This window comes from Drosophila virilis, chromosome 2, assembly GCF_030788295.1.
Source record: "Drosophila virilis strain 15010-1051.87 chromosome 2, Dvir_AGI_RSII-ME, whole genome shotgun sequence".
In the NCBI taxonomy this organism is placed as follows: domain Eukaryota; kingdom Metazoa; phylum Arthropoda; class Insecta; order Diptera; family Drosophilidae; genus Drosophila; species Drosophila virilis.
Genome location: NC_091544.1, coordinates 9,929,093 through 9,942,066, shown reverse-complemented (window position 1 = coordinate 9,942,066; position 12,974 = coordinate 9,929,093). Strand labels below are relative to the sequence as shown.

Here is a 12,974-nt window from a genome sequence, read left to right as displayed (position 1 = left end):
CAACTGCCCAAAACAGCTGAGTCCGCAGCCAACATAACGCAACTCTAATGTGCGCTTGGAACAGAGCTACCTTAACAGATGCTGTCAGCTGTTGACTAGTGTTGACTAACGTTGAATTTAAAGTGAAAAGTCACACAGTTTAGTGAAATAATTATTAAACATAATTATTAAAGTTCATGCAGCTATGTCCTTTAGATAATTCATCAAATACGAGTGCTCCTACACAGGAGATTTGTGTGTGTGTGTGTGTATTGTGCCCCGCATTGTCGTAATTTTTATACAACTCAGTTGAAAAGTCGAAGTGTGAGGCTGCCTGCCTGCGTGCCATTTTTACAGTCCAAGCCCCGAATACTTACAACCAAGCGAGATTAGTGCATTTTCCTAACGTGATGACGTCCACTAGCAATCTGGCAGATGTTGTTCGCCACTATCAACGCAGCATTGAACGCCATGGCGAAGATGAGACACGAGTAAGTTTTCCCCAGCCTATCCTATCAGCATTAGGGGGGTTTTTCATGGGGACTCCATTAAAACGATATTTCAAGAATTTGTGAAAAACCTTTACTTCCAATGGCGAATTACTCGTAATTTGCATACTTTGGTAAAAAAAATAAAGCATTTGCTAAATCCATAGCACACGTATGCATGTGTACATATTTTATGCACATGTTTGAACTATTTGTATGCATTATAAATATATAGACATGCCAATCTCGTCCCTACTCTATTTCTCGTCACAAATCATTTTCTATAAGACAACATTTTTTATTTATATGAGTTGTGTATAAATCTAATTTTATTATAAGCTGTACTTTTAAAGGTTAATATACTGATGCTCTCTATCTCTTAGTGTGATCAATGCCTCTCTCTCATATCCTCTCTTACTCCCTTTCCCTTATTTTATATTATATTCACTCCGTTTCCTTCACTCCCTCTCAAACTGTTATTTCCTGCCTCTTTATTTGTCTTACTTTTACTCTCTTACTTCTACTCCTCTTTCTATCTCTTATTGACAACATCTCTTAAATATCGCCCTTCTATGTGATTTTCATAAAGTTAATAAGGGCCTAACGATCTTAAAATTGGAACGTTTTTGATGACTTCCAATTGAGAAATATTGTACCTTTCTAAAGTGCCTTCGTTCTGTGTGTGGGTGTTTCCTCATATGTGTATTGTTACTAACAATAGAACATATGTTTTTAGTGTTTTAGGTAAAAACGATTATTTGTTAGGAGCTCTGGGTATAGGGGATGTTGAGGGGATGTTGAGTATGTATGTAAATATTCAGATGTACATATACATACTTTATTTCATATAAGTTATCCTTGCTCCTAAGACTTACAATATATGTATTGTTGTTAATCACCTCTTTAAATAAGCCCCTCTCTAATCCATATGTGCTGTTTTTTCGACTACTACCTGTCCACGCAGCTGTTGCACTGCATCACAAAGCTGTTTAACCTGCCCATCACATTCGAGCACCTTCAGGAAACAGGCATTGGTAAAACGGTCAATGCACTGCGAAAGATTAACGGAGAGGTCGGCGTTGCAGCCAAAACACTAGTCACAAAATGGAAGGCTATGGTCGCTGCTGAGGAGGAACCCGCTCCACAGACTAACAAAAATGAAGAGGATTCAAACAGATCAAATGGTCGGCGATCCAGTGAAGAGGATCAGGATCAAGAGAACAAAGGCAGCAATTCCTCCGGCGGTGAAGACTCCCGTCACAGGCACAAGTCAAAGCATGAAGAACGTTCCAAGAACAGCGATCATAAGAGCAAATCGAGCAGCAGCAGCAGTAAGAGTCACTCAAAAAGCCGATCGGAGAGCGAGAAGAAACACAAAAGCAGTAGCCACGACAAGTCAAAGCCGAAGGACAGCGACAGCGATAGGCACCGCAAAGACCAAAAAACCAGCAGCAGCAGCAGTGAGCACCGCAAATCGAAGGAGTCCGTAACCAAGCCCAGCAGCAACCACCATAAAAGCAGCAGCGAGGGTAACCATCACAGCAGCAGCAACAGCAGCAGCAAGCAGCGGCATCACAGCAGTCATAAAAGCGAGCACAGCAAATCGAGACATGAAAAAAGCAAAGAAGTGAGTGTAAATAATTATTTAAGATATTTCAACTAATAATACATACTCATCTTTATTATTGAGCAGGACAAATCGCAGCACAGCGAACAAAAGGTGGCCAAAGAAAAGTCGGACAAACACAAATCTTCCTCAACGTCAACCAAGTCATCCAAGCGATCACGAAGTCCGCAGCGTACACAAGATGATGAATCGCCAAAGGCCAAAATAGCAAAAGTAAAACCCAAAGCGGATCCAGTCGAGCACAAGGAGACCGCTGATGAGTTTGACTCCAGCATGGGCGCTAATTTTGACGATGTGCTTGGTATGCTCAACATGCCAATGAGTAGCAAAAAGATTACTAACAAGCTCAAGTCGCCCCACAAGCCAACAACAATAACTACAACAACAATTGGATCTTCCTCTAGTTCAACCAAACGAACAACGGCAACAACATCAACTTCCAGTAGCAGCAAACTCTTAAGCACAAAGGTAAAACAATTCAGTTAGAAAAGGCATTATTTAACCATGAATAAATATGTTTGCTTGATTTATTTTAGAAACCTGAGCTGCTGGCACCCACAGCTAAGCTAGAGCCTCTGGATCCCAGCATAGCATTAGAACTGCCTACTATATCGAACAATTATAAGCCCATGCCGCTGAATCAAACAGTCATGGATGTTGTCTTCAATCATGGTCTCGGCAACAATGCGCCCAAGGCACATCGCAATTTTAATGAGTCTGAAGCGCTGGCAGCTGGCATATCATCCAAGACAATGCGGTTAGTTGTTTGCCCAGCAGTACCTTTTGTGCAAATTCACTTATTTCTCCCTATTGCTTTGCAGCACCAAAATCTACTCTGGCGTCAGAACTGGACAAATACTGCAGGTGCCGTCGCTCTTTGATCTTTGCACGCGTGTACTGCAAAAGAATATTGATGGTAGTGAAAAATTATTAAAATTTAGCTGCAAGTTATTATTTATTTACCTTGTATTTGCAACACACAGCCCTGGAATATACGGGGGGTGTGCCCTTTGATGTGCTGCGTCCAGTACTGGAGCGCGCTACACCACATCAACTGTTGAACTTCGAAGAGTACAATCCTTATCTAATGGAGGACAGCGATGTGCTGTGGCAGCAACATGTACAGCGGCATTGTCGTAGTCAACGGAGGGAAGAAATGGAAACGTGGCGTGAAATGTTTTTGGTAACGTATAATTTAGAAGTTAATTAATTATAATAATACAATAATAATATGGATATGATTGTTGCACGTTTATAGCGATGCGAGGAAGAAAAGGAACGCAAGCTTAGCACAATTGCCGAGAGTATAAAAGCATCACAGAAAATAAGCGAAGCGCCCGTGCGCAAAACTCAATTGGCATTTGTTGATTCAATGGTGAAGCCACCGCGTAATGTACAGCGCAAGCAGGAACAATATGGCACCAAGGGCAAGCTAATTGCCACGCCCGCGGCACGTGTGGCCGCCTTATCTAGTGTTACGCCTAATGCGGCCAAGGTAGGCGACGCTAGACTTCGTGTGCTTAGCACGGCGCGCGACTCGGCTCAAGTTGGTGAGTTAAATAATACTGATCTGTCCAAATAATATATATTAATATATACAATGTTGTTCAATCCAATGCGCAGCTGCGGCTCCAATGCGTAACAAGAAGGCACCGTTAATGGCAAAGGCATTACAGCTGATACGTGGACGTCACAAGCGTTAGAGCAAGTCGATTACCAACTAATGCAAACTATACTCATTTGTTATGAATTACACCCAACATTTATTAAAGCACAGTCAGGACTATCAAACACATTATGTTCCACAATTAACTTATAACAATGGATAAGGTATTAGTGTGTCAATAGAATCGACTATGACAAAAACTCCGTGTACTACATACAAATTTATTTATTCATGCTCTGCGCCCATATTTATATAAATAGAGCTTAAGTTTTTAAAGTCGAATAGTTTATCGTTTGGTTAAAGCATATATCATCCCAACTTCTGCTCATTAAAATATATTTCTTCTATCATAAAGTCAGCGCAAATTGTGCATACAAATTGTAAAATAATTGATTGTATAACCACAAATCGATATCATTTAAGTTAACTATGTTTTGTTCCAATATGGGCTGTGCGAGTGTCCAAAATCATTGTGAGTACGTAATTGTACATATGCTTATATATATATATATATATATATATATACATACACGCATATAATATATTTTAGCATGTGCAGCTGTAATATCAGCTTATAATTATTAAAATGTTTCAAACACACAATTTTGTTAGATTTATTAAATGAAATTCATTAGAAAGCTCCAAATATTGTTGCTCTGTACAATACATAAAGCCCAGCGGCTGGCAGATCTATATAAAAACAACTAAATAATGATTATGTATGTATACTTTGTAATATACGAGTATATACAGTTTTCTGTCATTCAGAAGCATTACGAATTATTTAAAAAGGCAAGAAAAAAAAAACACATTGTTCCATTTGATAGCAACAGTAATACTTATTATACAGACTTATTACAAATAAATTATTTTAAAAACAAAAACTATCCTCAATTAAGGTGACAATTTTTAAGTGCCTATGCAATAGAGCGTTTTACTGCGTCCATAAAATACATCGACCAGACGCTGGCAGGAACTATTTAGAGTCAAGAGACGATTCGTTGTAGCTGATGACGACGACGATGATGATGATGATGATGAGTAGGTGTTGCTCCCACCGCTGCTGCTCTCGCTGTGGAATTATAATGGTTGATTTAACAAATGTAAATTACCAGTTTTTTTTTTAAACTCACCTCATAGGCGTTAGCTTTTTAATGTCCCACAATCTTAGGCTGCCGTCGATGCAGGCAGTGACCAGTTGCTGATTGTGTGCACCCCAGGCCAAAGAGCTAACGCTGGTCGGATGATCCTTGAGCTCGCTCAGCTGCGCGCCTGCAGCCAAGTCAAATATGCGCACCTTAGACTCATCCCCGGCAACGGCCAGCATTTTACCATCAGAACTAAAGGCTAGACTAGTAACCGCCTGTCGGCAATCGGCAAAGACGCGCATAAGTTTACCACTGGTGGCGCACCATAAACGCACCGAATGATCCGCCGAGCCGGTGGCCAGGTAGTTGCCATTCGGATGAAAAGCAATGCACTGTGAAAATGTGAAAATAATTATTAGTTTATCACTAAATATATATCAATTGTATCGCTTTAACCTCAACGTCTTGTGTATGGCCAGCATATATAATAAGCGCATGCTCCCGCTCCAGAGACCATAAACGTGCGCTCAAATCCTTGGAGCCAGTACATACATATTGTCCCACGGGACTTTCGTCCAAGCACCAAATGGGATAATTGTGACTGCGATAAATGGCTGCACATTGCAAATTATGTGCCCGCCAGCAACGCAATGTGCAGTCTTTGGAAACACTATAGAAGAGCGGATAATGAGCCGAGAAACGCACATTGGTAACACCTTTGGTGTGGCCACGCAACTGCAAGCCGCCATACTCGTTGCTGCAGTAAAGAAATCATTTAATTAACAACTGGATAAGGGGCTAGCTGTTGAGTACCTACAAGGTGTTATCCGGATATTTGTTGCGTAATGCTTTGATGCGCTCGCGTCGCTCCTCGGCGCTGCATTTTAATGCTTCCTCGTCACTATCCAGTTCCTCTTGCTCGTCGTCCGTACAATTGTTTAGCTCCCAGGCGCATTGTGAGTATGGAGCACGTCTATAAAAACTCTTACCCTTACAGCTATGCTGGTTCAGCTGCCACAGCTGAACGGCAGAGTTATCAAACCCTGCAAGCATGTGGCATTCGTTGTTGTCCAAATGGGCAGAAGTGAGACCACGCGTTCGCTCGCAGACCCTATAGAAACATGGCAAATCGGCTTGAGCTTTTAGTATTTGCTCTGTGGAGGATTTGAGTGTATCAAGGCAGGCGTCAATGTTGAACTTGCTCTTCTCAGCCACTGGCACTTCCGCTTCCATAAAGAGGCTTTCTGCTTTAACTTCAGACTCCAATTTGATCGTTGTCTCCTCAGCAGGACGTTTCTTGGTGCTCTTTTCGCCAAACTTGCTGGGCTTGTGCTCGATGCGAATGTTGCATGTTGTACTATGTGTGGTTGCCTCATCAGCCTCAAAACCGTCTATCACATCAAGTTCTTCGGTAATTCCCAGCAGATGATCCTCTGTAAAAAGACGTTGATCATTGTCCACAGTGTGGATATGCAGCCAGGTGTAGATCAGATTCATAATTAGCACATGGCCGCGTCGCTGCAAATAGGCGCCAATTTTATCCACCACCTGGGCCGTTGTATGTATCTCGTATTTGGATCCTCGAAAATGCGCTACAGTTGGATCGGACTCAGCGGTTTCTAGCTTTGTGCACCCAGATAGAATTTGTACTAATTTCATAAAGTAATCCAGTTCTGTATCGCCAGTATTCTGCGCCTCACTAGCAAAACGTATATGACAGTCGGAGGCTCCCGATAGCTGAGCCTCATTCGTCACCGAGCAGCCATTGATTTTTGTGGGCAGTGGTGCATCGTAAAGGTCGACCGGTGCCACCAGATGCGCATACTTCTTGAGAAACTCAACAGCGCCCTTTGACTCACGCGCCTTCAACAGCTCCAGATACAAATGGCACAGCATCGGCGCATAGAAGCGTTTCATTTCGATGCGCAATGGCTCCGGTTGCAATTCCACAAACTGCGAAAAGCGCCCAAACTGCTGGTCAACCATATGTTGGTTGTTTGTTATAACTTGGACGTTTGAATACGTGAAGCTATTGCCTCCATGGAGATCAGTGTCCAGCATTTTGTTGACCGCAAATTGACTTTTGTTTTGCATTAAGAGGAAATCAGATCTGCGAAACTTCTCGTTGCCCTATAATGTGTTTAAAAAATATATCAAGTTAATATTGAATTAATATTGAGTTTTTTGCGCGTTTACTTACAACATAATTCTTTTGCTTCAGCAACAAACCGACTGCGGCCCGCATTAAATCGCTTTTTGAACTTTTCTTTATGATTGACTTATTGCTGTATATGGGTGATGATGCATGATTATTGGTAGCACTCGGCAAACTCATATTTCCGCTCGTGGTCCTTAAACGAATCCTAATCCCGTCCTGCAACTCACTGAAGCATCCGTGCTGTGTATATGCGCAGTGCTGTGCAGCGTCAAATTATTCGCTAGTGTTACAAACGATAGCCGCTAAAATAATCGATACCTGGGCATGGCATCGAAACCAATATAACAGCTGTTCGAAAAGTGATAGTAATTTTTTTTTGTATTGTCGTGCAGTTGTTTGCGCGGTAGATTTCTACTGTATTTTATTTATATTTTTGTGCATTCAACAAGGAAACAAACCTTTCCAAAAGAAATATGAGCAGTACAAAAAAGTTTGTAAACGAATTCTGTGATATTATAGATTCCTATGGCGGCCGGGATAAGGTAAGCATATGTTGGCCAATATGATTAAGGTATCTGAACACCTTTTGAACATTTCATTACTGTTGTTATTTTAAAAAATGCAGCGTGGCAGCCTAGGTGTGAGGCTTACTAATGGGCCCGATCTACCGCACTAACAGGTTTTTGGTCTTTTGTTGTTGCTAGTCACCTTGAGCATAGTCGGAAGCGGCATTATTGAACCTTGCCTTACTTCTTGTTGCGCTTTTCATATGTATTCCGCACTAGCTTCGGTTTTATCAGTTTGATTGACTTCAGTCTATGCTTAACTCAAGATAATGCTGCAGATTAAGGCGTATAGAACGTTAACCCGGCAAGAAATTAAAAAGATTATAAGCTATGAGAGAAAGGTTAGTAAGTTTTTATGCTAAACATCAGCTATATATAGGATTAATTGGATATATTGCATGTCGAAATTTGATATACCCTACAAAATATTGATTGGTGTTTGCTTTAATTACCACATTTAACTATGTTTTATTGACGCGACGCAAACAAGCAAAGGCAAATACCATTTGATATAAATAAACCATAAAATAAACATAAAGCGTAACCCATTTAAGCGCCCACATAAACGTATTCCCCACGCGACACCAAACCACTTTGGTGGAGCACGGCTGGCTGTTAAGATGTTTGTGGCATTCGTTGTATTCTTTTTATCGCTGATATTTTTTTATCTCTTCATTACTGCAAAGCAATTTAACAAATTGCAGTAAAGGGCAACGCGAAAAGGGAAGCAATAAATAAATAGTAAGTCCAAGTAAATAAGCACAAGTGCAGCGTTACACAAGATATATCTTTATGTCTCTACATCTTATACACATATATATATTTATCTTTTCAGGTAATGAAAGCGCTTTGCTATAGCGCCAAGCTTGTGGCTGGTTACCATCTCAAGCGAAATCCGGACTTGGCCAAACGTTATGCGATCGCCAGCTCAAAGATATCGGGAGCTAGAGCTACGCTACGTCTGATTGATGATATACCCATGATACAGTATGCACTGGAGTACGGGCTGGGAGAGAATGAACCGGATCGGGTTATGGCAATGCTGGGCGTGACTGCCAATATAGTTGATTTGCTGTATTATCCAATTGAGAAGATATGTTGGCTGTCCGAGCACAAAATTGTGAACATAAAGCATGCAGACAATTGGGATAATGCGAATTCAATATTCTGGGTGCTTTCGGTATATTTGAATTTAATGCGGTCAGTCTGATATATGCAACAGATCGTCTAAGTAAATGCTAAACTATTTATAATTCTATTGCAGCACACTTCGCAACTTCTGGCTAAACCAGGAGAAACTAAATCGCAATCATCAGCTTTGCAAGTAAGTTAAAATAACTCTTTAACCTTGACAGAGTCACATCTAATCCTAACTCTTTTGTAGTCCTACTAATATTGATACAAAGTCGCTTGCCAAACATCGACTGGAATTGATGTCTATAATCCGCATATCTATGGATTTTGTGCATGCCGTTAGCACTTTGCCTAAGGGATATCTCTGGGGTGGCAAATTGTCCACCTTTCAGGTGGGCACCATTGGCACACTGTCCGCTTGCTTGGGAATTTATCAAATCTTTGCCAAGAGAAGACTGAACAAATAGAACTTGGCATCTCGGATTTAATTGTGGGTCAGCGGGTCAGCATTGTTAGCCAGGCCGAAAGTGTGTGGTCATATGTAGGAAAACAGAAAACTTGTGTACAATTTTTGTCAAGCACATGTATAGTTATTAAATATTTAAGCACAAAGAAATATAAATTATAAACGTAACAACAGGGAGTGTGATTTGAAATGAACTGGACTGTTTGTTTATTGCAATAAATACGCAGTTGTGTTTTGGTCTGTGTGTCCTTTATTATCCATTCCTTCTTTTTATCCATGTTCATGATATAAACAATACATGTTTAGTTTGCATACTCAGCATTATGTATGCCTTCTTAACAGGCTTATATATTGTCGACTCTGAGGCTATATAATGTTAAATCATGCTGTTGCGTTATGTACTATTTTTGTCAGTTTAGTTAGCCGTCATGATTATTGTTTTACATTAAGTATGCTTTTGATTTGCAATTTGTATATAGTTGTATAATGCATTCCCATAGCACTGTATTTGTTCAGGAATAAATAATAATATGGAATGAAGGATTTGAGTAAATACTGACACTTTTATGAGTTAATAATAGTTGTAGAGATATTTTCACAGCTGTGTGTGTGTGCTTTTATCCCATTATTTGGGCTTTCTCAATGTCATATTGTACATTATATAATATTATATAATGCTTTTATTATACACAAGTAAATTGCTTGCTATTTAAGCATGTTAATACACATTAACAATTATTTAAATAATTGGGGTTTTTCGTTTTACTTTGCTGCCTCCTTTAAGCTCTTTAATAAGTATTTATGAATTTGCATATATGTATGCAATTAGTTAAAATGAATTTCATTTTTAGTGTGTAGTTTAGCATAAATACATTAATTTAATTTTACTTAATTAAGCGCATATATGTGGTTTATTGTGTAGGTTTATTTATTAAAAATCCTTTTAGTTGATATTTATAGATATTGGGTTTGTTAATTAGTTAATATACCTAACTATTCTTTATTTATTTATTCATTTATTTAGCGCTTTTGATCTACACACATACACACATACATATGTATGTACGCATATGACATTATAATGGGGTACATACATACATACATATATACATATTGTATATTAATGTTCTGTAGTCGATCTTTATGCATTTTGAAAATGCTATACAAAAAAAGCATCAAAAAGTTCAAAAATGTCTGCACTCAAAATATGTTCAACTTTGTTCCATTTGCTTTATTTGTTTACATAATAACGGTAATGCAATTTGAACTTTAGCTCATAACAATATATTAAATATATAATTAGGTATGTATGTATGCATATACTAGGTATGTACGTATTTAATGTATTGGTTGCATGTATATATATCTATATTATTTTTTAATATGTATATATATATATATTTATTTTTTTTTTATATATGTATGTATATTAATATTTTACTTATCGGAAGCTATTTAAAATGGCACTGCAGTAATTTTGTTTATATTCCTATATAAGGTGGGAAAATCAATTAGAATTAGGGTGAGAAGGCTTCCCTTGACATAGATCTGTGAAGCCAATGCCAGCCGAAGCTAAAATGCCCCACGAATAATTCTTCATATATCTCGCTATACTTTAACAATATGTACGTGTCCTCCTTTAATTATCGTTTAAGTTTTCCAATATTAAAATATATATATATATATATATGGTACTTGATTATTGCATTTAAAAGCTTAGTAATATTCATCATTATTATTCATTTCTGTGTATATCTGTGTGTATAATAGTCTTTTTAAAAACCTTTCATATTGCGTTTTTTTTTTTTTAACTTGGTTTTTAACATGTTGCCGTGCAAGTATCGTTAGTTTAAAATTCAATTTGCAAATGTTTTTTGCTAATGTTCCCCCAAAATGTGTCTCACATGTCGCTTTGTTGCTCAATGCTGTATTGTAATATGATACTTATTAAAAATATTCTTCATAAATGTAGGTAGAAATATATACATATATATATATATATATATATATATATTTATATATATATATATTGATAGCATAGTTAAGTTAATGAATGCATGGTAAAGTTATTGGCGCATATATAGATATTGTTTATAATAGAGTAGGTAATCTGTAGTGTATATAACTGCCGTTCACCTTAGCTATGTTTTTAAAAATATGCATTTTAAAGTTATAGTGTGAAATTGCTTAAAAATAACTGTAGATTAACATATGTTTTAATTAGTTTGGTAAATACAAATATATTTCGCTTAACTGTTTATAAGTATTTAGTGCACTGTTTGTAGAACTTTGCATTTTATTTTTATTTTTTTTGTTTTACTCTGCTAAAATTTAATATTATCGGTTTTGCGTGGGAAGCGTTCGATTTTGGTTCCATTACATTTCGTTCTATTCAATTCATTGATACATTTTACATTTCTTAAATTTGTATTCAACATTTATCTGACAATTCTGAGCATTGTACTGTTAAAAAAAAAAAAATTGAAAAAAAAAAGAAAAGATAAGTGAAATTATTTGAAAAAGCTTTTGTGAAAATTGTTTAAAATTTCTGTAGCTGTTCTGTTATTAAAAACGCCATTTAGTTTGCTCGTAAAAGCGTTAAAAACATTAAAGTAAAAATATATGTATGATTTTTTTTGGAGTTTTAGTACCAATTTTGCGGCAAATAGCCTTAAAAATTTGTCATTTAAAAAGTATTTGATTCTCGTTTAATGTAGTTAGTAAAAAGTATATAAATTTTAGTTATTTAAAAGTTAAACATGTCTGTATGTCCTAGTGTAAGTGTTCATATTTCCATGACAGTGTGTTTTACATGATCGAAAATGTTGATTTGCATTGCGTATTTTTCTTATTTATTTATTTATTTTTTTTTTTTTTTTGTTATTTAGCAGTTAAAAACATTTCTTGAAATATTATGAATTTATGTATTTATTAGTTATAATAAAAAGATTCTGCCAGCCACAGCACTTGTTTTTCGGTTTTGGTTAGAAATCGATCAAGAGAAACAAGTTGTCTTCTTTATATTTGGGTATATAAGTCTTAAAATTACATATAATTTTATTATAATTCAGCTAAAGCACCATTTTATGTATAAATATCTTTCAATATATACAATTTATTATCTAGTTAAAGGTATATGTTCCTTATATGTATACGTGTGTATATATGTATATGTTCATTCGCATTCAATTTTGTTGATTATTTTGTTTGTTTTTATTTGTATTTATTATGAAATATGGGATTGGTAAATATATGCATTTCGAACATAGTTGTGTATATGTTCATCATCCATTCCACTAATATACTTTCTGATGACACCTGAATTTTTTTTCCTTAATATAGATACATTTGGATTTACAGATATTTATTGGTATGCACGCGTGTATATGGTTTAATAAATATGTATGTATCTGTGTATAAGCATTTTGATTTGTGGTTTTCGTTAAAGCGATTTTTTTTTTGTTTTTTTATTTTAGTGGGTGATTTTAGTGATTTTACTGAAGGCATTAACTATGCATAGGCGCGTATAGGTTATAATTAGTACATATCGTATGCGTGATAATTGTCTAGCATTTAAATAATTTAATAACTAGTTATTGACTTACATCAGCTAAATGTAAGTATTGCCGCCCAAATTATATCTTACAAGTCTTCCTAGGCAAAAGAAATTAAGCTAGGCGATACAACAGAAACCGTTATACTAAGAGGCATCCAAGTTTACCCTAAAACCCGCGTTTCTTTCAGATTTGTATCAATTAAAAATTGCTTATTGTTGTGTAGGTTCATTAAAAAACTAAACAAA

General features: G+C 36.8%; 3 protein-coding genes across 5 annotated transcripts; 2 read left to right on the top strand and 1 right to left on the bottom strand.

Annotated features, from left to right (window-relative positions):
• The first annotated feature begins 96 nt into the window (after positions 1–96).
• Positions 97–3,885, top strand: EloA (elongin A). Its single transcript, XM_002054266.4, has 8 exons — positions 97–470; positions 1,432–2,094; positions 2,161–2,562; positions 2,631–2,851; positions 2,916–3,010; positions 3,078–3,277; positions 3,353–3,644; positions 3,718–3,885. The coding sequence occupies exons 1-8, from the start codon at positions 390–392 to the stop codon at positions 3,795–3,797; spliced, it is 2,034 nt and encodes a 677-aa protein (XP_002054302.1). The 5' UTR covers positions 97–389; the 3' UTR covers positions 3,798–3,885.
• Positions 3,886–4,349: 464 nt separating this feature from the next.
• Positions 4,350–7,273, bottom strand: wda (will decrease acetylation). Its single transcript, XM_002054267.4, has 5 exons — positions 7,049–7,273; positions 5,666–6,978; positions 5,305–5,605; positions 4,894–5,240; positions 4,350–4,832 (listed from the first exon to the last, which is right to left on the bottom strand). The coding sequence occupies exons 1-5, from the start codon at positions 7,181–7,183 to the stop codon at positions 4,670–4,672; spliced, it is 2,259 nt and encodes a 752-aa protein (XP_002054303.1). The 5' UTR covers positions 7,184–7,273; the 3' UTR covers positions 4,350–4,669.
• Positions 7,274–7,375: 102 nt separating this feature from the next.
• Positions 7,376–9,425, top strand: Pex11c (Peroxin 11c). 3 transcript variants are annotated; one of them, XM_002054268.4, is made up of 4 exons: positions 7,376–7,548; positions 8,408–8,772; positions 8,837–8,896; positions 8,957–9,425. In XM_002054268.4, the coding sequence occupies exons 1-4, from the start codon at positions 7,480–7,482 to the stop codon at positions 9,171–9,173; spliced, it is 711 nt and encodes a 236-aa protein (XP_002054304.1). In that variant the 5' UTR covers positions 7,376–7,479; the 3' UTR covers positions 9,174–9,425. The 3 variants fall into 3 exon arrangements, with proteins under 3 accessions (XP_002054304.1, XP_070063565.1, XP_015027640.1); XM_070207464.1 differs by lacking the exon at positions 7,376–7,548 and adding an exon at positions 7,777–7,913; XM_015172154.3 differs by lacking the exon at positions 7,376–7,548 and adding an exon at positions 8,262–8,313.
• The last annotated feature ends 3,549 nt before the right edge of the window (positions 9,426–12,974 follow it).